Below are 24,393 nucleotides of genomic sequence, written 5' to 3'. Positions count from 1 at the left end.
ACCAAAAAACTTTACAGTTATATAAAGAGTAAAAGGGAGGTGAGAGTTGTTATTGGACCACTGGAAAATGATCCTGAGAGAGGCTGCTGAAGAGATAACAGATGCATTGGTCATGATCTTTCAAGAATCACCTGATTATGGCATGGTCCCAGAGGAATGGAAGATTGTAAATGTCACTCCACTCTTTAAGAAGGGAGGAAGGTGATAGAAAGAAAATTATAGGCCTGTTAGCCTAACCTCAGTGGTTGGGAAGTGTTGGAGTCTATTATTAAGGATGAGGTTTCGAGGTACTTGGAGACTAATGATGAAAATAGGTCAAAGTCAGCATGGTTTCTGTAAAGGGAAATCTTGCCTCACAAATCTGTTAGAATTCTTCAAGAAAGTAACAAGCAGGGTGGACAAGAAAGAAGCAGTGGATACTATTTACTTGGATTTTCAGAAGGCATTTGATAAGATACCACATATGAAGCTGCTTAACAAGATAAAATCCTATAGCGTTACAGGAAAGATACTAGCATGTATAGCAGAATGGCTGACAGACAGGAGGCAGTGAAAGTCAAGTCAAGTCACTTTTATTGTCATTTTGACCATAACTGCTGGTACAGTACATAGTAAAAATGAGAATGTTTTTCAGGACCATGGTGTTACATGACACAGTGCAAAAAATAGACTGAACTACGTAAAAAAAAAACAGAGAAAGCTACACTAGACTACAGACCTACACAGGACTGCATAAAGTACACAAAAACAGTGCAGGCATTACAATAAATAATAAACAGGACAGTAGGGCAAGGTGTCAGTCCAGGCTCTGGGTATTGAGGAGTCTGATAGCTTGGGGGAAGAAACTGTTACATAGTCTGGTCGTGAGAGCCCGAATGCTTCGGAGCCTTTTCCCAGATGGCAGGAGGGAGAAGAGTTTGCATGAGGGGTTCATGGGGTCCTTCATAATGCTGTTTGCTTTGCAGATGCAGCATGTAGTGTCAATGTCTGTGATGACGGGAAGAGGGACCCCGATGATCTTCTCAGCTGACCTCACTATCCGCTGCAGGGTCCTGCGATCCAAGCTGTGAATAAAAGGGGCCTTTCCTAGTTGGTTGCTGATAATGGAACTGATGGCTTTGTGGCAAAGTTTGCGGATGATTCGAGGATAGGTGGGGTGGTAGGTAGTACTGAGCAAGCAATGCAATTGCAGCAAGACTTGGACAAATTGGAAAATTGAGTGAAGAGTTGGCAGATGGAATATAGTGTTGGGAAATGTATGATAATGCAATTTGGTAAAAGGAACAATAGTGTGAACTATTATCGAAATGCCGAGAAGGTTCATTTGTCAGAGGTGCAGAGGACTTGGGAGTCCTCATGCAAGACTCCCAGAAAGTAATTTTCCAGGTTGAGTCTGTGGTAGAGAAGGCAAAGGCAATGTAGGCATTTATTTCAAGAGGTATAGAATATAAAAGCAAGGAGATAATGCTGAGCCTGTATAAGAAACTAGTCAGACTGCACTTGGAGTATTGCCAACAGGTTTGGGGCCCATATCTCAGAAAGGATGTGTTGTCATTGGAGAGAGTCTAGAGCAGTTTCACTAGAATGATTCTGGGAATGAAGGGGTTAACACATTAGGAGTATTTGTCAGCTTTGGGCCTGTACTCACTGGAATTTAGAAGATTGGGGGGGGGGTGTGATCTCACTGAAACCCACAAAATGTTGAAAGGACTAGATAGGGTGGATGTGTAGAGAATGTTTCCTATGGTGGGGGTATCCAGAACTACAGGGCACAGCCTTAAAACTGAGGGCTACCCTTTAGAACAGAGGTAAGGAGGAATGTTTTTAGCCAGAGAGTAGTAAATCTGTGGAATGCTCTGCCAAGTCTGTGCATATATTTAAGGCAGAAGTTGATCATTTCCTGATTGGTCAGGGCTTGAAAGGATATGGCGAGAAGAGCTGAGAGGGATTGGAATCAGCAGTGATGGAATGGCAGAGCAGACTCGATGGGCTGAATGGCCTAATTCTGCTCCTATATCTTATGGTCTTAAATGGCTGTCATCTTTAGAGATTCTTTGTTCCGAACCTCCCTTATTATTGTGGAAAATAGTATTGACAGAGATTGTATCTTGTAAGTGGAGAGTTGGTTTTCAATTGGATTCCTTATGTTAGTTATTTCGCAACCCAAAACCCTGCTAAGCTTTCATATAAATCCTATTCAACACACTAAGAACCCAACAGGAATGAGGCTTTGCATTTAGCTCAGTGTCACTTTCCTGTGCTGTACCCATATCCTTCAATTATCTTAATAACTAAACATTTATCATCTCTGACTGAGATGTATTAAACACAGTCTCTTGGGTGATGTATTCTAAAAATTCACCACCTTCTGCAGGAGAAAATTTTTTCCCATTTCATAAACCCCTGTTGATTCTGTCCTATCTAATTATTATTTACCAAGTTCCCTTTTACCAGTCCTTCATAATAGGTTCCAGCATTTTCCCTGTTAACATTAGGCTTACAGTTCCATAGCTCTCCACTTTCGATCAGCCACCTATCTTAAATAGTGGAGTTACATTTACAACCTTTCAATGTCTTTTCAAACTGCAAAGGAGGAATAATAATATATAGGAGGGTTTCATCTTCCTAGAGGGTGTGCTGCAGTCTTCAGGATTCAGTTTCAGGTTCAACAATTGGAAGTAAACTGCTTTCTTTGTATCAGAACTGGTCAGTTTTGCTATAATGTGAAATCAGTTTTTTTTACTCTACTGCCTGTTAGCTTGATCTGCTGGGCATTTCCGACAGATCTGACCTGCAAATTGCAGCTTTTATATTTTCGTTTGTTTCCTCTATCTCTAAATGCCCCCATTAAACTATCAAACAGATGGGTTTTATCAGCAGCTTGTCATTACAGCAGTTCTTGCCCACTCCTGGAGGTACTCCTTGTGTTCTATCCATCTCTTCTCCACCTTCTCTGCAAATTAAAACTAACTTGTTTTTTTCTGTTTCCCAATCTTAGTGAGAGATCGTTAACCTGAAACATAAATTCTACTCCTCTTTCCACATCTCTGCCTGATCTGTGGAGTGTATTCAGCATTTTCTATTTGTCAGTTATAGACGACGTATGATTTACCGCGGCTCTGTGTTGTCCCTATTTTGTTATCTATTACAAAATTGCCGGGGAACAATTGCTGACATGCCATTAAAGTCTTGTCCATCCTCATTTTCAGTTCTATGCTTTTGAATAATTTCGACCAACAAGAGAAATTTCATTTTACTCTGTAGCATCAGAAATTTTGATTTAGGAATAATGGGTGTTGAAAACAGATGAATGGTGTCAGAGGGCTATCACAACCAAGGACAGACAGCAGGTACCCTGCGCTAAACGTGCAACACATTATCCAATTTCCTGCTTTTCAAAGCAATCAAAATCTCGAGGCAAGCTCGGCTTGTCCGTGACAAGGAGCTAAATCAGTCAGTTAGAATCAGCTTCTGCTATCAACATGACTGTATTTACTTCAGTGAGAGCTGCTTGGAGTATTGTAAGCTTGGTGTTGCAAAGGTTTTATATAGAAATTTACTGGCACCATGACAGCTCTGATATATACATCAAAAGGATTAATGTCAGTTCAAAAACATATATGTTACACTGTTCTTCTGGTCTCCTTCATTTTGTAAGCTACTAAAAGTAATGAGACAGATTTTGCAGAAGAAGATAATGTTGCCTGAATAACAGACAATTTTTGCACAAAGCAGGTACTTGAAGAGACATTGTGTGAATTGTAAATCATAACAATTTGTGGTCTATTTGTACTGCACCACCATTAGTGTAGGGGAATTGCTATCTCACCCTTCACCTATGATGATTTTTATGGAGGTGCTGCATTTGCACATTAAGTGTCCATTAAGCTTGCCACAAAGATAAAGTCAGGTGATAAAAAGGATTAATTATGTGACATGATAATTGTTAATGCCATTAGCCTAGGAAGTGAACAATTATGAGTGTGGAATTTTGTTCCTTCGGGTTGCAAATTGTTTCAGAAGATTTTTAATTGAATATATTTTATATATTAATTTTCTTTCTTTTTTTTTCTATAATCCAGCTTTCCCCCCTCTCTTTTTGTACCTGATTCCACAATATTCAATTTTGTTGATAACTCTTCAGCAAATGAATCTATGCACATGGCAAGAACTACGCAACACAGACGATGAATGGCAAATGACATTCCTTCCACAGAATAGTCTACAAGGAAGAGTCTAACCACCTACCCTTCAAGGACAATTGCACTACTGAGTCTTACATAATTATTCTACAGAATCTCTGGGACAGCTACATGGCTACAAGAGCAAACTAGTCTGGGGCAAAAATAAAGCAAACTGTTGGAGGGACTCAGGGGTTATGCAGCATCTGTGGAGGCAGAGTCACAATTTTGGGTCACAAATTTGCAACAGGACCAGTCAGAAGTCTGGGTATTCTAACAAGTGATTCTTCAGAATATAATACAAATGGTAAGACTCCTGGCAGTGTGGAGGCTCTGTGAGATCTTGGGTTCGTGTTGATAGGATCCTCAAAGCTGCTGCCCAGGTTGACAGTGTTGTTAAGAAGGTGTATGGCGTGTTGGTAATAAACTGAAAGGTAATGTTACAGCTATAAAAGACCTTGGTCAGACCCCACTTGGAGTACTGTGCTCAGTTCAGGTCATCTCACTACAGGAAGGATGTGGATACTATAGGGAGAGTGCAGAGGAGATTTACAAAGGTGTTCCCTGGATTGGAGGGTGTACCTTATGAGAATAGGTTGAGTGAATGGCCTTTTCTCCTTGGATAGAGGGGTACAAGATGATGAGGGGCATTGATGAGGGGCATTGATTGATAGCCAGAGGCTTTTTCCCGGGGCTGAAATGGCTTACACAAGGGGGCATAGTTTTAAGGTGCTAGGAAATAGGTACCAAGGGGAGGTCGGGTAAGTTTTTCACACAGAAAGTGGTGGGTGTGTGGAATGTACTGCCAGTGAAGGTGATAGAGGCAAATACAATAGGTAGGTACGTGGAACTTGGAGAAACAGTCAGCTATGCGGCAGGGAAATTCTTGGCAGTCTCTAGAGCAGGTTACTTGGTCGGCACAGCATTGTGGGCCGAAGGGCCTGCAGTGTGCTGTAAATTTCTATGTTCTACTGGCACACTAGTGCCTTTCCACCATCCGTAAGTGATAGGTTAGGACTGTAATGGAATACTCAGTTATCTGAATTAGTGTGGTTCCAAAAACTGTCAAGAATCCTTTCACCATCTGGGACAATGCAGCCCACTTAATTGGCACTTCCTCTACCACCTGAAACATTCTTTCCCTCCATTACAGGTGGGCACACATACAAAATGCATGCCAGTTACTCACCCAGGCTACTGGACAGTGCCATGCAAATCCAAAATGACATTTACAACTAAGAAGGCCATGGCAGTGCGTACACGGGAACACTACAACCTACAAATTTTCTTCCAAGTTATGCACAAAATATTTTGCCAAGAATTCATTGTTGCAGGATTGAAATCCCTACAAACATCACAGACATTGAGTCAAACCCAGAACTGCTAGCATATGCCACTTTGCATGGCTTGCTGATCATTGTTTCATTAAGGTAGTCTCTGATACTCCAGACCTTATCCTCTTTTTCATCAGCAATGGGAGGCGGGAGATTGGCTGCAGGTATTTGCTGCCAATGCAGTTTACAATAAAGCTAAACCACTCATAGACCTTGCTTTTCCTTACTGCATCCTCCCTGGTGTCCCCGCTTTGATAAGCGATCTTGAAGTAAAGGAGCCATTAGGAGGTAGTAACCATAATATGATAAGGTTTTATCTGCAATTTGAGAAGGATAAGGGCAGATTGGAGGTGTCAGTGTTGCAGTTAAACAAAGGAGACTATGGAGCCATGAAGGAGTTGCTGGCCAAAGTTAAATGGACGGATATCCCAGCAGAAAAGACAGTGGAACAGCAATGGCAGGTATTCTTAGGAATAATGCACAAGGTGCAAAATCAGTTCATCCCCCGGAGAAGGAAGGATTCAAAGGGGGGAAAGGGGCCACAGTGGTTGATAAAGGAAGTCAGAGATTGCATAGCATTAAAAAAAGAAGTATGACAAAGCTAAGGTGAGTGGGAAGACAGATGATTGGGAAATTTTTAAGGAACAACAGAACTTAACTAAAAAGGCAATACGGGGAGAAAAAATGAGGTACAAATGCATGCTAGCCAGGAATATAAAGGAGGATTGCAAAAGCTTTTTTTAGGTATGTGAAGAGAAAGAAGATAGTTAAGAACAATGTTGGGCCCTTGAAGAATGAATTGGGTGAAATTGTTATGGGAAACAGAGAAATGGCAGAAGAATTTAATAAGTACTTTAGATCTGTCTTCACTAGGGAAGACGCAAGCAATCTCCCAGATGTATGGATGAGCCAAGGACATAGGGTAACAGAGGAAATGAAACAGATTGACATTAGGAAGGAAATGGTGATGAGTAGACAGATGGGACTGAAGGCTAACAAATCCCCAGGTTCAGTTGGTCTGCATCCTAGGGTACTAAAGGAGGTGGCTCTGGAAATTGCGGATGCATTGGTAATCATTTTCCAATTTTCCTTAGATTCAGGATCAGTTCCTGAGGATTGGAGAATGGCTAATGTTATCCCACTTTTTAAGAAAGGAGAGAGGGAGAAAACAGAGAACTATCATCCTGTCAGCCTAACATCAGTAGTGGGGAAGATGCTAGAGTCCATTAGTAAAGATGAAATAGTGGCATATCCAGATAGCAGTGATAGGATTAGGCCGAGCCAGCATGGATTTACCAAGGGTAAATCATGCTTGACTAATCAATTGGAGTTTTTCGAGGATGTAACCAGGAAGTTAGACAAGGGAGATCCAGTGGATGTAGTGTACCTCGATTTTCAGAAGGCATTTGATAAGGTCCCACATAGGAGATTGGTGGGTAAAATCAAAGCTCAGGGCATTGGGGGGAAGACATTGACATGGATAGAAAACTGGTTGGCAGATAGAAAGCAAAGGGTAACGGTGAATGGGTGTTTCTCAGAATGGCAGGTGGTGACTAGTGGGGTGCCACAGGGCTCGGTATTGGGACCACAGCTGTTTACGATTTACATCAACGATTTAGATGAAGGCATTGAGAATAACATCAGCAAGTTTGCTGATGATACTAAGCTGGGTGGCAGTGTGACATGTGATGAGGATGTTAGGAGAATTCAGGGTGACTTGGATAGGCTGAGTGAGTGGACAGATACTTGGCAGATGATGTTTAATGTGAATAAGTGTGAGGTTATCCACTTTGGGAGTAAGAACAGGAAGGCAGATTATTATCTGAATGGTGTAGAGTTAGGTAAGGGAGAAATACAAAGAGATCTAGGAGTCCTTGTTCATCAGTCACTGAAGGTGAATGAGCAAGTGCAGCAGGCAGTGAAGAAGGCAAATGGAATGTTGGCCTTTATTACAAAGGGAATTGAGTACAAGAGCAAGGAAATCCTTTTGCAGTTGTACAGGGCCCTGGTGAGACCACACCTGGAGTATTGTGTACAGTTTTGGTCTCCAGGGTTAAGGAAGGACATCCTGGCTGTAGGGGAAGTGCAGTGTAGATTCACAAGGTTAATTCCTGGGATGTTCAAACTGTCTTACACAGAGAGGTTAGAGAGACTGGGCTTGTACATGCTGGAATTAAGGAGATTGAGAGGGAATCTGATTGCAATATATAAGATTATTAAGGAATTGGACAAGATAGAGGCAGGAAATATGTTCCAGATGCTGGCAGAGTCCAGTACCAGAGGGCACGTTTTAAGAATAGTGGGTAGGTCATTTAGGACAGAGTTAAGGAAAAACTTCTTCTCCCAGAGAGTTGTGGGAGTGTGGAATGCACTGCCTCAGAAGGCAGTGGAGTGCAATTCTCTGGACGCTTTCAAGAAGGAGCTAGATAGGTATTTTATGGATAGGGGAATCAAGGGATATGGGGACAAGGCAGGAACGGGGTATTGATAGTAGATGATCAGCCATGATCTCAGAATGGCGGTGCAGGCTTGAAGGGCCGAATGATCTACTTCTGCACCTATTGTCTATTGGTGTGACAACAAAAGAGTTAAAAAGACCATAAGACCATAAGAGATCATAAGACATAGAAGCAGAATTAGGCCATCATGGCTGATCTTTTTTTTTTCTCCTCCTCAACCCCAGTTCCTAACCTTCTCCCGTAATCTTTGATGCCATGTCCAATCAAGAACCTATCAATCTCTGCCTTAAATACACCCAATGAACTGGCCTCCACAGCTGCATGGGGCAACAAATTCACCACACTTTGGCTAAAGAAATTTCTCTGCATCTCTGTTTTGAAAGGGCACCCCTCTATCCTGATGCTGTGTCATCTTGTCCTAAACTCTTCCAACATTGGAAACATCCTTTCCACATCTATTCTGTCTAGGCCTTTCAACATTCAAAAGGGTTCAATCCCGACTCATCCTTCTGAATTCCAGTCAGTACAGACCCAGAACCATCAAACTTTCCTGATATGATAATCCTCTCATTCCTGGAATCATCCTTGTGAACCTCCTCTGGACCCTCCTCAATGCCAACCCATCTATTCTAAGATGACAGGCCCAAAAGCATTCACAATACTCAAGGTGAGGCCTCACTCGTGCCTTATCAAGCTTCAGCATCACATCCTTGCTCTTCTATTCTAGCCCTCTTGAAATAAATGCTAACATGCCATTGCCTTCCTCACCACTGACTCAACCAGCAAGTTAAAATTAGGGTGTTCTAAAGACTCCCAAGTCCCTTTGAATTTCAGATTTTTGGATTTTCTCCCCATTAGAAAATAGTCTGCACATTTATTTCTACTACCAAGTGCATGACCATGCATTTTCCAACATTGTATTTCATTTGCCACTTTCATGCCCATTCTCCTAATCTGTCTAAGTTCTTCTGAATCCTACCTGTTTCCTCAGCATTACCTGCCCTCCACCAGTCTTTATGTCATCTACAAACTTGGCAACAAAGCCATCTATTCCATCATCTAAATCATTTATATACAGCTTAGAAAGAAGTGGTCCCAAGACCGACCCCTGCGGAATATCACTAGTCACTGGCAGCCAACCTGAAAAGGATCCTTTATTCCCACTGACTGCCTCCTACCAATCAGCCAATGTTCTAATCATGTTAGTAACTTTCCTGTAATACCGTGGGCTCTTAACTTGGTAAGCAGCCTCATGTGTGGCATCTTGTCAAAGGCCTTCTGAAAGTCCAAATATAAAACATCTACTACGTCCCTTTTATCTATCCTCCCTACTTGTAATCTTCTCAAGGAATTCCTACAGGTTTTTGAGGCAGGATTTTCCCTGAAAGAAACCATGCTGACTTTGTACTATCTTGTCCTGTGTCACCAAGTACTCCATCACCTCATCCTTAACAATTGACTCGAACATCTTCCCAACCACTAAGGTCAGGCTAACTGGCACACAGTATCCTTTCTGCTGCCTTCCTCCTTTCTTAAAGAGTGGAATGACATTTGCTATTTTACAGTCCTCTGGCACCATGCCAGAGTCCAAAGACTTTTGAAAGATAATTTCTAAAGCCACCACAATCTCAAACGCTACCTCTTTCAGAACCCTTGAGTGCAACAATTATTCCTTGATAAGAATGGACAATGTTTTCAGTGTGAAGAAGTATTTAGAGGTTGCCACATGCAAATGGTCCTTGAAGTTCTTTGAGAACATGGAAAAAAATAAGCTTGATTTTGACTTAATTGAAAGAATAAATATCAGGGTATTAATTGATTGTTCACAGAATAATGAATGAAGGATTATTATGAGAATCCATAATAACACAAGACATTGGAGCAGGATTAGACCATTTGACCCATCAAGTCTGTTCCATCATGGCTGATTTATTATCCCTCTCAACCCCATTCTCCTTCTTTCTCCCCCTAACTTTTGATGACCTGTCTAATCAAAAACCCGTTAACCTCCGCTTTATATACACTGCTGGACTTGGCCTTCACAGTTGTCCGTGGCAATAAATTCCACAAATTCACCACTCTCTGGCTGAAGAAATCTCTCCTCATCTCTGTTTTAAATGGGCGTCTCTCTATTCTGAAGCTGTGCCCTAGGTTCACCCACTATAGGAAACATCCTCTCCACATCCACTCTATCTAAACCTTTCAATATTCACTGGGTTTCAATGAGATTCCCACTCATTCTGATAACTCCATCGAGAACAGGCCCAGAGCCATCAAATGTTCCTCTTATGTTAATCCTTTCATTCCTGGATCTTCTTCAAAGCCTACAACATTTTCTTAGATAAGGAGCCCTAAACTGCTCACAATACTGTGTGCAATCTGACCAATGCCTTATAATGTCTTGGCATCACATCTTTGCTCTTGTATTCTAGTCCTCTTGAAATGAATGCTAACATTGCATTTTCCTTCCTTACCACTGATTCAATCTGCAAGTTGTCCTTTAGGGAATCCTGCATGAGGACTCCCAAGTCCCTTTGCACCTCTGAGTTTTTGAATCCTCTCCCTGTTTAAAAAATAGTCTACACCTCTATTCCTTCTACCAAAGTGCATGACCATACACATCCCTACACTATATTCTATCTCCCATTCTTTGCCTATTCTCCCAATCTGTCTAAGTCATCCTGCAGACTCACTGCTTCCTTAACACTGCCTGCCCCTCCAGCTATCTTGCTATCATCCGCAAGCTTGGCCACAAATCCATCAATTCCATCAATCAAATAATTGATATATAATATGTAAAGAAGTGGTCCCAATACCGATCACTGCAGAACACCACTGGTCACTGGCAGCCAACCAGAAAAGGCCCTATTTATTTCCACACTGTGCCCCTTGCCAGTCAACAAATCTTCTATGCTGCTGTCTTTCCTGTAATATGATGGGCTCTTATCTTTTGAAGCATCCTTATGTGCAGTGCCTCGTCAAAGGCCTTCTGAAAATCTCAGTAGACAACATTCACTAATGCTGGAGGAACTCAGTAGGCCAGCAGCATCCATGGAAATGAACAAACAGTCAACGTTTCAGGTTGAGACCTTTCTTCAAAACATCCTTAATCTATTCTGCCTGTTATTTCCTCGAAGAATTCTAACTGCTCCGTCAGGCAATATTTTTCCCTTAAGAAAACCATGCTGATTTTGGCCTATATTTTCACGTGCCTCCAAATACCCCAAAACCTCATCCTTAACAATGGACTCCAACATCTTCCCAACCTCTGAAGTCAGGTGAACTGGCCTATAATTTCATTTCTTCTGTCTCCCTCACTTCTTAAAGAGCAAAGTGACATTTGCAATTTTCCAATCTTCCAGAGACATTACAGAATCTAGCAATTCTTGAAAGATCATTACTAATAATCTCTTCAGCTACCTCTTTCAAAACCTTGAGGTGTAGACCATATGGTCCAGCTGACTGATCTACTATGTGTGTAATAAAGAACTTCAGTCCCCAGTGCGCAATGCAGGGGGTTCATCCAGAACCAGAAGTTATGATGGAGACCTGGTTGTGTGCACACAGGGTTGAGCTGCAGTTCAGTGATAAAATGCTCTAATGTAAATCTACGCCAAGCTTGTCTTTATTAAGAACAGTCATAACATGGGGTAAGCAGACAGCATGAGGTCTGAACCTGGAGAGCAAATGAAGGCAGTGTGTGACTGAGAAAGAAACTGCACAAGTACGAAAGATGCTAGTTATGATGGTGAGAAACTGGCTAGTGAGGCGAGAGAGCGAGGTGTTCCCAAAGTTCAGCAGTCACCAGATTCACCAAGTGAAATTTGGGTGAGAAGCTGAGATTTCCCATTGCGGATAAGCTAAGTCCTCCTGCACCTGTTCAGTTTACTGGCAATCTAACTGATAACTGGAAACACTTCAACAGTGATCCAATATATACTTAACTGCTAGCAGAGCAGGAGGGACCAGTGGGAAATATAAAGCGTCGATCTTTCTGCGTGTAATTGGCAAAGATAATTTGGACATCTATACCAATTTTCAAATTGATGACACAGCTTTTATGTTGGGTACACTGCTGACAAAATTTGAGGAGTATTTTGTCCCAAGTAAAAACATCACATCTGAGAGATCACAAGCACGAGATGCTTGAAATCCAAAGCAACACACACAAAATGCTGAAGGAACTTAGCAGGTCAGGCAGCATCTATTGAATGAGTAAACACTCTTCTCCATAGATGCTGCCTGATCTGCTGAGTTCCTCCAGCATTTTTTGTGTGTCTCATTTGACAGATATATTTTTTCCCCCCTGTGAATAGAATAAAGTGTAAGCTTCAACCAACACTTAGCTGAGCTTTACACACTGAATAGGTCCTGTGAATGTGGAGATATGAGAAACTCACAAGTCAGAGATAGAATAGTTGGGGGAATTCCAGATAATGGTCTCAGAGAAAGACTGCTGCCTGAAAAAGATTTAAAGCTGAAAAGGAACATTTGGGGTGGAGTTACAATGGCGCTCACCAGCAACTCCTTTGAGCTCATCTGCAGAAACAGCTTTATTTCTTCCTTCAATCTCCCTCTTTTTCTTTTCAGAGTGGATGGGGATCTGTTGAAGACCCTGACCTGGAGTTACACTCAGACTTCAGATCTCTTTTTCTTTTTATAAGGGAGAGAGAGAAAGCCTGTGGTCTGTCGAATTGCCGGGTGAACAATGAGTTTGTGTTGTACTGCAGATCATGATCTCTCTTGGGGGCTTTGCTATTGCTTGCTTGGTGGGCGGAGGCTGCTGATTTTTTTTCCAGAAGTGGGTGGGGGTGGTAGAGGGTCGTTGCTTTGCTGCTGTTTATGTGTGGGAGGGGTTCTAACATTTTTACTGTCACTCATTCTTTGGGGCACTCTTCTACTTTCCTGGATGTTGCAAAGAAAAAGAATTTAAGGATGTATATTGCATACACTTCTCCGATATTAAATGAAACTATTGAAGGACTTGAATATGTGTCCCACATGAGCACATGCCAAGGAGCTACATAGAGCAGGTGCGACAAAGCATGCTGTGAAAACAGAGGAGCAGTGCACAAGATGTTTCCCAAAGCAACAGGAAAGCAAAGAGGAAGGTTCAAACTTTCACATAGTCACATTCCAACTTCATGTCCTGCTTATGGAAAATCCTGCAATAACAGTGGGAAAAAGACTCATTTTGAAAAGTGCTGCAAAGCTGGGGCTACCAAGGGAAAGGTGCATATGGTTGATGAGGAAATGGAGGAACTGTTTGTGGATTTTCTACAGACTGCTGATGCTGGTAAAACAGAATGGATCATTCCAGTGACTGTGAATGAGGCACAGTAATTCCATTCAAGCCCAGGTGACACTGGAGCCCAGGTGAATCTGCTTTCCATGGATGATTACAAGAGCCTCACAGTAAAGAGCAAGATTTACTCAGTAAAGTTAAAAGTAACAGGGTATACTGGAAAGATTGTTCCAGTAAAAGTGTGTTGTATAGTGACCTTCAAGCACAAGAGGCAGCACCTAGAGGCACCGCTACTGATTGTAGAAAGGCGAGTACAGCCAATATTAGGTCTGAATGCATGTGAAAAGCTCAATCTGCTGAAAAGAGTTTTTGTAGTGTCCGCACAGACCAAAGATGACCACACGGCTGTCATGGAAGAGTACGCAGATGTTTTTGAAAAGCTTGAATGCTTACCTGGTGTATAGAAAATTCATAAAGATGAGACAATGACTCCTGTTGTCCATGCATGCAGGAAAATTCTGTTTGCACTCAGAGACAAACTTAAACAAGAACTAGCATGCATGGAATGGATAAATGTCATGTGGAAAGTGGGAGAACCAACAGACTGGATGAGCTCACTGGTCATTGCGCAAACTAAAAATGGAGCATTGCAGACATGTCTAGACCCAAGGGATCTCAATAAAGCCATCAAGGGCAAACATTTTAAATTGCCAACGTAGCAGGTGATTGTGTCCTGGCTTGCAGTTGCCAAGAGGCTTAGCAAACTCCGGATTTTGGCAGATGAAGCTTGATGAGGCAAGTTCGCGACTGTATACATTCAACACACCACAGGGAAGTTATTGGTTTCTTTGGCTACTATATGGGATTCTGTCTGCACAAGAAATTTACCATAAAACTACCCACAAGGTGTTTGAGGGCATACCTGCCAGCGAGACCATGATGGATGACATCATCGTCTGGAGTTCCACCAAGGATGAAATGATACATGGCTGTGACATGGAATGTCAATTTGAAATTAAATAAAGAAAATTGTGAGTTTGGTTTAAGACATCGACTTTCATAGGAGATGCCATACCTGAAGAGGGAGCGAAGCCTGACCCAAGAAAAATGTCAGCTATTGAAAACATGGAGAGGCTCCAAAATAAAGAGGAGGTAAGATATTTCCTGGAGTTAGTGACTTACCCGGCTAAGTTCATTCCTCAACTGTCAGCTGTGTCAGCAACACTCCCTGAGCTGCAAAATGAGTGGATTTGGTCTCAGACGCTAAAAGGAGTACTAACTAAAGAGTGTGGCCTGAAGTCTTATGATCTGGAAAGGTGTGCTAGGATCGCGGCTAATGCATCCTGATACAGCCTTGGAGCAGTACTAATGCAGCACCATGATGACACATGGAAACCTATGGTTTATGCATCAAGGGCTTTAACAAGTGTGGAATCAACTATGCACAGATAGAGAAAGAGCTTCTTGCCAGCATAAATGCATGCAGAAGATTCCATCGATACATCTATGGACAAGCTTCCAAGGTGGAGAGAGACCATAAATCGCTGGTCTCATGTCCAAACCACAGAACGGCTGTCCCATGAGGATAGAGCACATGTTGATAAAGCCGTAGAAATACGATACACAGATGATCTATGCACCAGGATCTATGTTTGCTGCTGATATGGAGTTTCGAGCAGTTGACAAGAAAGAAAAGAGTGACTAAGTGGCTAATGCAGATACACTGGCCAACGTTGACGTGGGTTGTCACCTCCTTTCCTGTAACTCCTGATGGAACAGAGCCAATTAGGAAAGCAGCAAGGTCAGATAAAACAATGAAAGAACTCAAAGATATGATATGGAAAGCATGGCCAGCATCTGAGAAAGGCTGTTCAATGTGTATTCTGTATCGTTGGGCATGCAGAGCTGAACCATCAGTAGTGAAAGATAAGATCTTCAAAGGGAACAATTTTGTTATTCCAGTGTCACTACACAAGGAAATGCTCCAGAAGATACACAAAGGGCATCTTGGTGAGGAAAAATGTAAACTTAGAGCTTGTGAAGTGATATACCGGCCAAGAATGGCCCAAAACATCAGCCAGACCATTGCTTCATGAGAAATATATCTTACTTATAGACGAAAGAAGCAAGTAGAAACACTTACTCCGCACTCTGTACCAGAAAGGCCGTACTTTAAAGTTGGAGTGGATTTGTTTGATTGTAATGATAGAGTCATATTGCAACAGACTACTTTTCAAATTACCCTAAGGTTGCAACACTGTAATCAACATCCAGCAAAGCAGTCATCACCTTCCTGAAAACTGTTTGTGAGGGATGGAGTTCCACATGAAGTAGTATCAGACAATAGTCCACAATTTTCGAGCTGTGAATTTGAATCTTTTGCCAATATCTCTGGGTTTCAACATACAACTTCAAGCCCACATCACACAAAATCGAATGGCCTAGCAGAGAATTCAGTCAGAGTAGTTAAGGGCCTCATGAAGGAAGCACGAGATAGATGAGAGGATTTCCCCAGAAGTCCGATGATTTACAGAAGAGTTTCACTGCAGGATGGCCTTTCACCAGCCCAAATGCTGATGGATTGGTCTACATGCACTAACCATATAGAAACATAAAATTATGAAAGGGATAGATAAGATAGAAGTGGGAAAGTTGTTTCCACTGGTAGGTGAGACTAGAACTAGGGGACACAGCCTCAAGATTCATGAGAGTAGATTTAGGACAGAGATGAGGAGGGGCTGCTTTTCCCAGAGATTAGTGATTTTTTGGAATTCTCCGCCCAACTAAGCAGCGGAGGCTACCTCAGTAAATATATTTAAGACAAGGTTGGCTAGAATTTTGCACTGTAGGGGAATTAAAGGTTATGGGGAAAAGTAGGTAGGTGGAAATGAGTCGGTGGTCAGATCAGCCATGATTTTATTGAATGGTGGAGAAGGCTCAACAAGCTGGATGGCCTACTCCTGCTCCTACTTGCTACTTCAAGAACCAAGCTGGAATATGAGATTTTGCTCCTCCAAGCTGAGTGCAACCTCATTGGGCCAACATGTTGGAATGAGAAGGGGAAGTCTGAGTTGAAATGAATAGCCAGTGATAAACCTGCCTTTTGTATTAGACAGAACAAGGGTGATTGACAGAATGGTCCCCCAGTCTATGTTGGGTCTCACTGATGTGGAGGAGGGCACATCTACAGCATTGGATACAATTGACGATACGTCACCTAGAAGGGCTAGTTAGGGCCCTGACTGGGACTGGCTCAATACCAGTAATTAGGATGGTACGTAACTGGAAAAGAGGAAAATAAGACCATAAGATACAGAAGCAGATTTAGGCCATTTGGCCCATCGAGTCTGCTCCATTTCATCACGGCTGATCCAATTTTCCTCTCAGGCCCAATCTCCTGCCTTCTCCCTTTATCCCTTCATGCCCTGACCAATCAAGGATCTAATGGAGGAAATATTGTGATGGTTCACATACAACAGTACTCAGGTCGATGAAGTGGGTCAGGCCTGGACTGGGGTGATCTTATAATATGATAACAACTCATTGGAGAAAAGGAGGACTAGGAGGTTAACAGATGTAGCAACTAGGATTTAGCTCCTTGCCAGACTTTGAAATACCATGATAAAATACAACTGCAGTGAGAATGTAGCACAAACAATCAGATGGGAGGAACCTTGCATCTTCGACTCAGAGGATAACAGTAAACCACAAGTCTGGCTGTTACAGCAGAAGGCAAATTGGAGCAGATCCTGGTGATCTCTGAGGCAGAAGATGATTCGCACCACAACCAAACTCTCAAAGCACGTCATAATGTTTTTCATTGCACCTGTGCATACTGTACTGTACTTGTGCATATTACTATAAACTTGACTTTGAGGCCATTTTTGTACTTAAATTCAAATGACCTGTCACCATTGATTGATATCTTCTAAATATATCAATATGTCTTCATCTCATGTACCTAATCATTGCAAAATTTTACCTAATAACATTTTTATAATTTGTTTTTTTTCCTCCTGGATGTTGACAATGGTCAGGAAGAGAGAGTCTAGTTTATACACTGATTACCAAAGTAAATAAACTTTTTAACGGGAAGGATGAAATACTCAGTTAATGTAAATGATTAGTAAAATTAATTCCTTCTTTCAAAAAATCATTCAAGGCATGGATTAATGACATTTTGAAATAAGAGTGGTGCTATCTCCACCATAAGGACATCTTCTCAAGCTCTAAATAGAAGTGCTTGGCCATGTTACAACAGTGAATTATACAGTAAGAAAGTCTACACTTACTTATATGTGTCAGATGATGGCACTCTCCACTTCTGGATTCCTTGCCAACGTCCTTCGGCCACAACCACTACAGATGTATTTGTATTCCGGTAAGCATTATTGCATTGAGCTTGTGTTGGCCCTTTGGGCCCACTGGCACCACATGTTGTAATGATCCATGGACCTAGAAATTGAAGAGGATAAAAAGAATAAGGTTGCTGTGACTACATTTTAAAAAAGTTAAACTGTACCAATGTTAGTTTTCTGAAAATAATAAACAAAAAAATGTATTAAAAACATAGTAGGTCAGATGACATTTGTGTAGACAATTAAGAATTATTGTTTCATGTCAATTAATTTTCATCAGGGACTATCAATGAAAGGGAGGAAATTAGATGATGCAAGGTACCTTGATGAAAGACAAAAGTGGGAGACTCTCACAGTTATCTTGGCTCTACATCTTCCCAACCTTTCTCTTGCAGGAATGCTATTCCCTTTTCTCAGGTCCTCGATTTCGGCCACATTTCAGGATAAGGCTTTCCATTCTAGAACAGCTGAGATGATCTCCTTCTTCAAAGAACAGGATTTCCCTTCCACCACCATCAAGGCCACCAATGTATGCTGCCCTCACCTGCATCTCCCACATATCTGCTTTAACCCCATCTTTCCACCACCACAACAGGGTTTCCTTTGTCCTTACCTACCACTTCACAAGCCTACATATTCAGCACATCATTCTTCATAACTTTTCTGATCTATAATATACTCCCACCACTGAGTACTTCCGCATGCCCCCTCCCCCCCACCGTAGGGATGGCTCTCTACATGACTCTGTTATCCACTCACCCTCCTTATACTTATCCCATCCCAGAATGAGTAATACCTATCCCTTTTCCTCTGTCCTCACCATCATTCAGGGCCTGAATCAATCCTTCCAAAAGAGGGAACACTTCACCTGTATTTGGTGCTTCTGGTGTGGCCTTCTCGATAACAGTATATCAGTTCAACTCGATACAGACTGGGGGTGGGGGGGGTGATTGCATTTCATTGAGCACCTTCGTTCCGCCTGCCAGAAAAGATAGGATTTCCTGGTGGCCACCCACTTTAATTATACTTCCCTTTCCCACTGTGTATACCTGTCTGAACACGCCCTCCCCTGCTGACTGCTCCTGTGGCTCCTCCCACAGACCCCTGTATAAAGGCGATTGGGGGCACTGCTCCTCCCTCAGTCATGGTCGTGGTCCCTTGTTTGCTGTTAATAAAAACCTATCATTCACTTCCAGTCTCCTAGTGTTATTGATGGTGCATCACCCACACCATCATGTTGGTCCATGGCTTCCTCTACTGCAATGGTAAGGCCACATTCAGGTCTGGAGGAGCAACACTTTATATGCCACTGGGTGGCATGAACATAATTTTCTCTAATTTCTGCTAATGTCTCCCCTTCTCCCTTTTTCCATTTGCCATTCTGTTTCCCCTCTCACCCCTTCTCTTCTCCTCACCTTCCCTCCTCTAATCAGATTCCCCTTACCTCAGTTCTTCATCTCTTCCACCCATCACCTCCCAGCTTCTCACTTCATCCCCCACAATTCCCCTTCCCAAGTCCCCAGCCACCCACCTTCCTACCCTCCCCCCCATCTGTTTCCACCTATCACTTACCACTGGTACTCCTTCCCCTCCCTCTGCTTTCTGATTCCTCTTCATCCTGGTGAAATGTATCAGCCTGAAATGTCTCTTGTTTTTTACTCCCCTTCCATAGATGTTGCCTGTCTCTGAGTTTCTCCAGCATTGTTTGTGAGTTGCTCTGGATTTCTAGCATCCGCAGAGTCTCCCATGTTGCTGATTGAGGGGACGTGAATTGTACAAGGAATGACTCTTTTGTCCCATTAGAGACAGGCATAGCTGGGATCCACGGGAGATTGCTTTGCAAACCTTTTATTTGGAGGGAAAGCAATGATGACATGTGAAAACAGGTTTAACCAGGCAGTGAAAAGGGGGCAATAGGTGGGGACTGGTTTAATAGAAGAAAGTAGAAGGCTTCTGCATATATGGAAGGTTGAACATTCACCATGAAAGTAAGGCAGTTAGAGCCAGAAAACTGTTCAAATGCCAGTGAATAGTGGAAATGTTGCATTTGTGCTTGGGGAGAGTTTGGGCATGGGGCTGACTGTAACAATTCATTGTAAAATTCTCTTTTGGCCATTTAGAATAAACAAATAATATGTGATTTCAACCTCCAAGTCTGTTTTTTCAAAACCATATTTACCTGCAATAATATCAAGAGGAATCTAATGCACAATTATCTGAACTAATTAACTTGGAGACATTTTTCATTCAATACAAATTAGTGACAGCAGGGATTTCTGTCCTAGGTTTCAAATCCAATACAGATGAGAGTAATGGCATCACATAACACATGAGTGAGTTAAACAATGCACAAGAGTACAAAGAGCTGGCACGGTAGGGTGGCGGCTAGCGTAAAACTTCGCTGCGCCAGCAATGGGGGCTCAATTCCTGTCACTGTTTGTAAGGAGCCTGTATAAACTTGTGACAAAAGACCTTGATAAGGATGATTAAGACCCCAAAAGCTGGAGAATCTGAGGCATAATATGAAACTGGAATGAAAACAGTTCAAAACGAGTCGATATCTTCAGTTGTGCTTACAATTGAGCACCGAAGCTCTGTTTAGGTGCTCCTTAAATACTGAATTCATGGCTCTAAAACATGATTGCCAATTAGCTGGACAGTCCTGAATCATTAAAAGGGTTGTGTCAGCTGTCTCTACTCTGGAGAGTTAGAGATCTAAACACAGAAGCTGGCCCGTAACAGAAACTCTTGGGGACCACGATAGTTTTCTCTGGGTGCTTCGGTTTCCTTCCACATGTCCCAGACTTACAGATTAGGGTTAAGATTAGCAAATTGTGGGCATGCTGCATTGGCACTGGAAACATGGCAATACTTGCCAGCTGCCCCACAGCACATCTTCAGACCGCATTGGCCTTGGATGCAACCAGCGCATTTCACTGTCGACGCTCATGTGAAAAATAAAACCGTTCTTTTTTCAAGGTAATAGCGTTTCTCTGGTAACGTACAGGAACACAGAAATAACTCACAGTGGGTGAATATTCCATTGAAAGTGGGGATGATAATTTCTTCCTCAGAACAACAAACCCAGCTGGACTTTGTTTTCTGTGCTGTCTTTCAATTTCATACACACAAAAATAATCTGAGTATAAATTGTTTGTTGAGTACTCTTGAGATTTTTCAACCAAATAGATAAAACCACAGGGCCTAAACATTCACTTGAAGATAGCGCAATTACTCATTAGAGGGAGTTTAGAAATCCTGCTGCCTATTTATTAGTTACAAGGGGAGCAAGAATTAAGTGCGTTGTCTTTTTATAGTGAGTATGCAAAAAAGTGCTGGTACAATGGCAATTAGCTTCTCTTAAACACAATTCCAGATGTTGCAGATTTGAACCCAGTGTTCTAACTGATGATATATAACAATTTCTAGTCCCTTAATGTCAGTACTAATGAAAGTTAACAATCACGAAGGATGTCATTGATAACTTTGAACCAAGTTGTTTCAGTACTATGGAAGGGGCTAGAGAGAGTCAAACATAGAGTTCCAAATGTAATTGTCATGCATTTGGAAAGTAAGAACATATGGAGTTGCATTGGAATGTCCAGGGATTTTGGAGCAAGGGTTTCCATCAACAGAGAAGGTCAGGATAACTGATTTCAAAGGGAGAGAACAGTACTCAAAGCAACATAGCCATAAACAATACTGCCAGTAGAGAATGATGAAAATAAGATAGCTGGTTAGTAATTCAGTGGGAATATTGCTGAAGAAGCAGGAATTCACAATTAAGATGAGCTTGGAGAAGGCATGAAAGGAGGAAGGAAAAACATAATTTGTAATTCTTAAAGCATTGGACCAATGGGCTATTTGGAATGATGGGAAATGACTAAAGCAGCAGGCCAAAGTTCTAAAAGTTCAAAGTAAATTTATTACAAAGTACATATATGTAACCATATATAACCCTGGGATTTATTTTCTAGTGTGTCTTCTTCCAGAATCCATGAAAGACTGCACCAACTGGCCATTTAGCCAGTGTGCAAAAGACAACAAACTGTGATAAAACAAAAGGGAAGAAATAATAATAATAAATGAATAATAATAAATATCGAGAACATGAGATGAAGATTCCTCGAAAGTGAGTCCATAGGTTGTGGAAACATTTCAGTGACCAGGCAAGTGAAGTTGAGTGCAGTCATCCCCTGTGGCTCAAGAGCTTGATGGTTGAGGAGTAATAACTGCTTCTGGACCTGGTTTTGTGAGTCCTGAGGCTCCTGTACCTTCTTCCTGATGGCAGCAGTGAGAAGCAAGCATGACCTGGGTGGTGGTTCGGGAGGGGGTCCCTGATGATGGACGCTGCTTTCCTGCGACAATGCTCCATGTAGATGTGCTCAAAGGTGGGAGGGTTTTACTGGTGATGGACTGGGCCATATCCATTGTCACTTTGTCAAGTTTGCTGATAACGTGACGGTAATAGGGCTCCTCACCAAGAATGAGCCTGTCTACAGAGAGGAGGCGGAAGAGTTTGAGGCCTAGTGCCAGGAAAATAGCCTCTTCCTCAATGTCAACAAGACAAAGGAGATGATTATCCACTTCAGAAGAACTTGCACCACTCTCAACCCTCTCTATATCAGTGGAAAGTGCAAGCAGTTTCAAACTCCTGGCAGTGCACATCTTGCATGACCTCTCATGGTCCCAAAACACATCCTCCAATCAAGGAAGCTCACTAACACCCAAAACATTGACCACTTTTTTTCCATAGATGCTGCGTGGCCTGCTAGGTTCCTCCAGCACTTTTAGTGAGTCTCAAATACAGTTACTTTATCCAGACAGTAAGCTGATCAACAACTCCACCCAAGGAATTGTTTGCACTTATTTTTGGTGTGAGGCTGAAGAACAGAAGAACTTAAGAAGACATCTAACAGTTGAGAAAATAATTTATGTTTGTCGTGTTGGCCAGGATGACCCTGAAGTGGTGAAAGCTATGTAACAAATAGAGCAGGGCTTGATTATGATTTAAGTGGTCTAGCTATATTAAGTGACTTAAGTGGCCGTGTACTTTCTTTTAATTAAGGGAACGGTGATAAAATCCTTAGTCACAAGTGACCAGAGCTGGAGAATATAATTGCTTCATAGGAATCAGCCTTCAAAGATGAAGCTGTGCTTGGATAGGTAAATCATTCATTGAAGTGAGTCTAGATCCAGTCTTGATAATTGAAAGCGCAGTTGTACTTGAATTGGGAAAAAAAATGTTTTATTCAGGAGCAGCCATGGAAAGAATTAGAGTTGAGTACAGGAGGAAAACCTTTCAAGGTAATGAACATAAATGGCGTTACCTATGTTAGATAAGGGTAGGGCCACGAGAGATGGCAAGACCAAAGAAGTGACCGAAGACATAGTTTGGAAAAATACATGGGAAGTCGAAAAAGCAATGAACTTAGAGGCAATCTGAAATGTAAATTAAATTAGTAATCATCAAAGAAGAAAGTATATTGACCATGTACAAAGCTGAAAAAGGAAAGCTGTGAATTAATTTTGGTGATAAACTTTTATTGCACGTGTATAAATGGTAGAAAAGATAGAACTTAATTAAGTCAAATGAGTAAATGAGTTGCCACAGGGGGTGGGGGGGGGGGCTGGGGCATAACATTGACACTAATGCTCCTGAGAAAGTTTTATTCAAGCATCCTCACCTATGTTCTTGAGCACACATCACATAGCAGGTTCACTTGGTATTTCCCCGAACACACTCCATTGTAACAGGTACAGCCAGATTCCTTGGCACAAACTGCATTGTAGAATTCACAACTACATTCCTAGCTATGTTCCTGCAATATTATTTCATTACTTTCTTTAAACATAATAAAATTGATCTAGGAGAAGTATAAGTTCAACTTGCCCATAAGTCTGCTTTGTCATTCATCAAGTCATAGGTTGATATTCTGCATCAGTTTTATTTTTGTGTACTATCCCTATATCTCATGATTCCTTTAATATCTAGGAATCTTTTGATATTTGTGTTAAATAAATTCTGGAGTAGAAAATTGTGAAAATTTATCAGTCACTGGGTGAAGAAATTTCTCCTCATAACAGTGCTAATGACCTCCCCTTAGTCTGAGAGTGTGACTCTTGGTTCTAGACATTGCAGCCAGGGGGAAGATTTCCACTGCAACAAACCTTTTAAGATGTGTAAGGATTTGGTATATTTTAATAGGATCACAAGACAGGGAAACAGGAACACGAGTAGTCCACAGCCTTCAAGCCTGCCCGATCAGTTAATACGGCCACGTCTGATTAATGCTCACCTTAAATTCTCTTCTGTGCTATTTCTCCACACCTCTCTATTCTTCGATTTATCAAATATCGACTATTTCTCCACTTCCACTTAACCATATAACCATATAACAATCACAGCACGGAAACAGGCCATCTCGGCCCTCCTAGTCCGTGCCGAACTCTTAATCTCACCTAGACCCACCTACCCGCGCTCAGCCCATAACCCTCCACTCCTTTCCTGTCCATATACCTATCCAATTTTACCTTAAATGACACAACTGAACTGGCCTCTACTACTTCTACAGGAAGCTCATTCCACACAGCTATCACTCTCTGAGTAAAGAAATACCCCCTTGTGTTTCCCTTAAACTTCTGCCCCCTAACTCTCAAATCATGTCCTCTCATTTGAATCTCCCCTACTCTCAATGGAAACAGCCTATTCACGTCAACTCTATCTATCCCTCTCAAAATTTTGAATACCTCGATCAAATCCCCCCTCAACCTTCTACGCTCCAATGAATAGAGACCTAACTTGTTCAACCTTTC

General features: G+C 41.9%; 1 protein-coding gene across 1 annotated transcript in view; it reads right to left on the bottom strand.

Moving 5' to 3' along the window:
- LOC132402717 (ALK tyrosine kinase receptor-like) overlaps positions 1 to 24,393 on the bottom strand; it is a 324,081-nt gene that overhangs the window by 157,459 nt on the left and 142,229 nt on the right. Inside the window, exon 4 of the mRNA XM_059985678.1 lies at positions 17,512 to 17,674. Coding sequence (XP_059841661.1) covers positions 17,512 to 17,674 — 163 coding nt within the window. The remainder of the gene's footprint in view (positions 1 to 17,511; positions 17,675 to 24,393) is intronic.

Source organism: Hypanus sabinus, chromosome 12, assembly GCF_030144855.1.
Source record: "Hypanus sabinus isolate sHypSab1 chromosome 12, sHypSab1.hap1, whole genome shotgun sequence".
Classification (NCBI taxonomy): Eukaryota; Metazoa; Chordata; class Chondrichthyes; order Myliobatiformes; family Dasyatidae; genus Hypanus; species Hypanus sabinus.
This window is presented reverse-complemented; position numbering and strand designations above follow the sequence as displayed.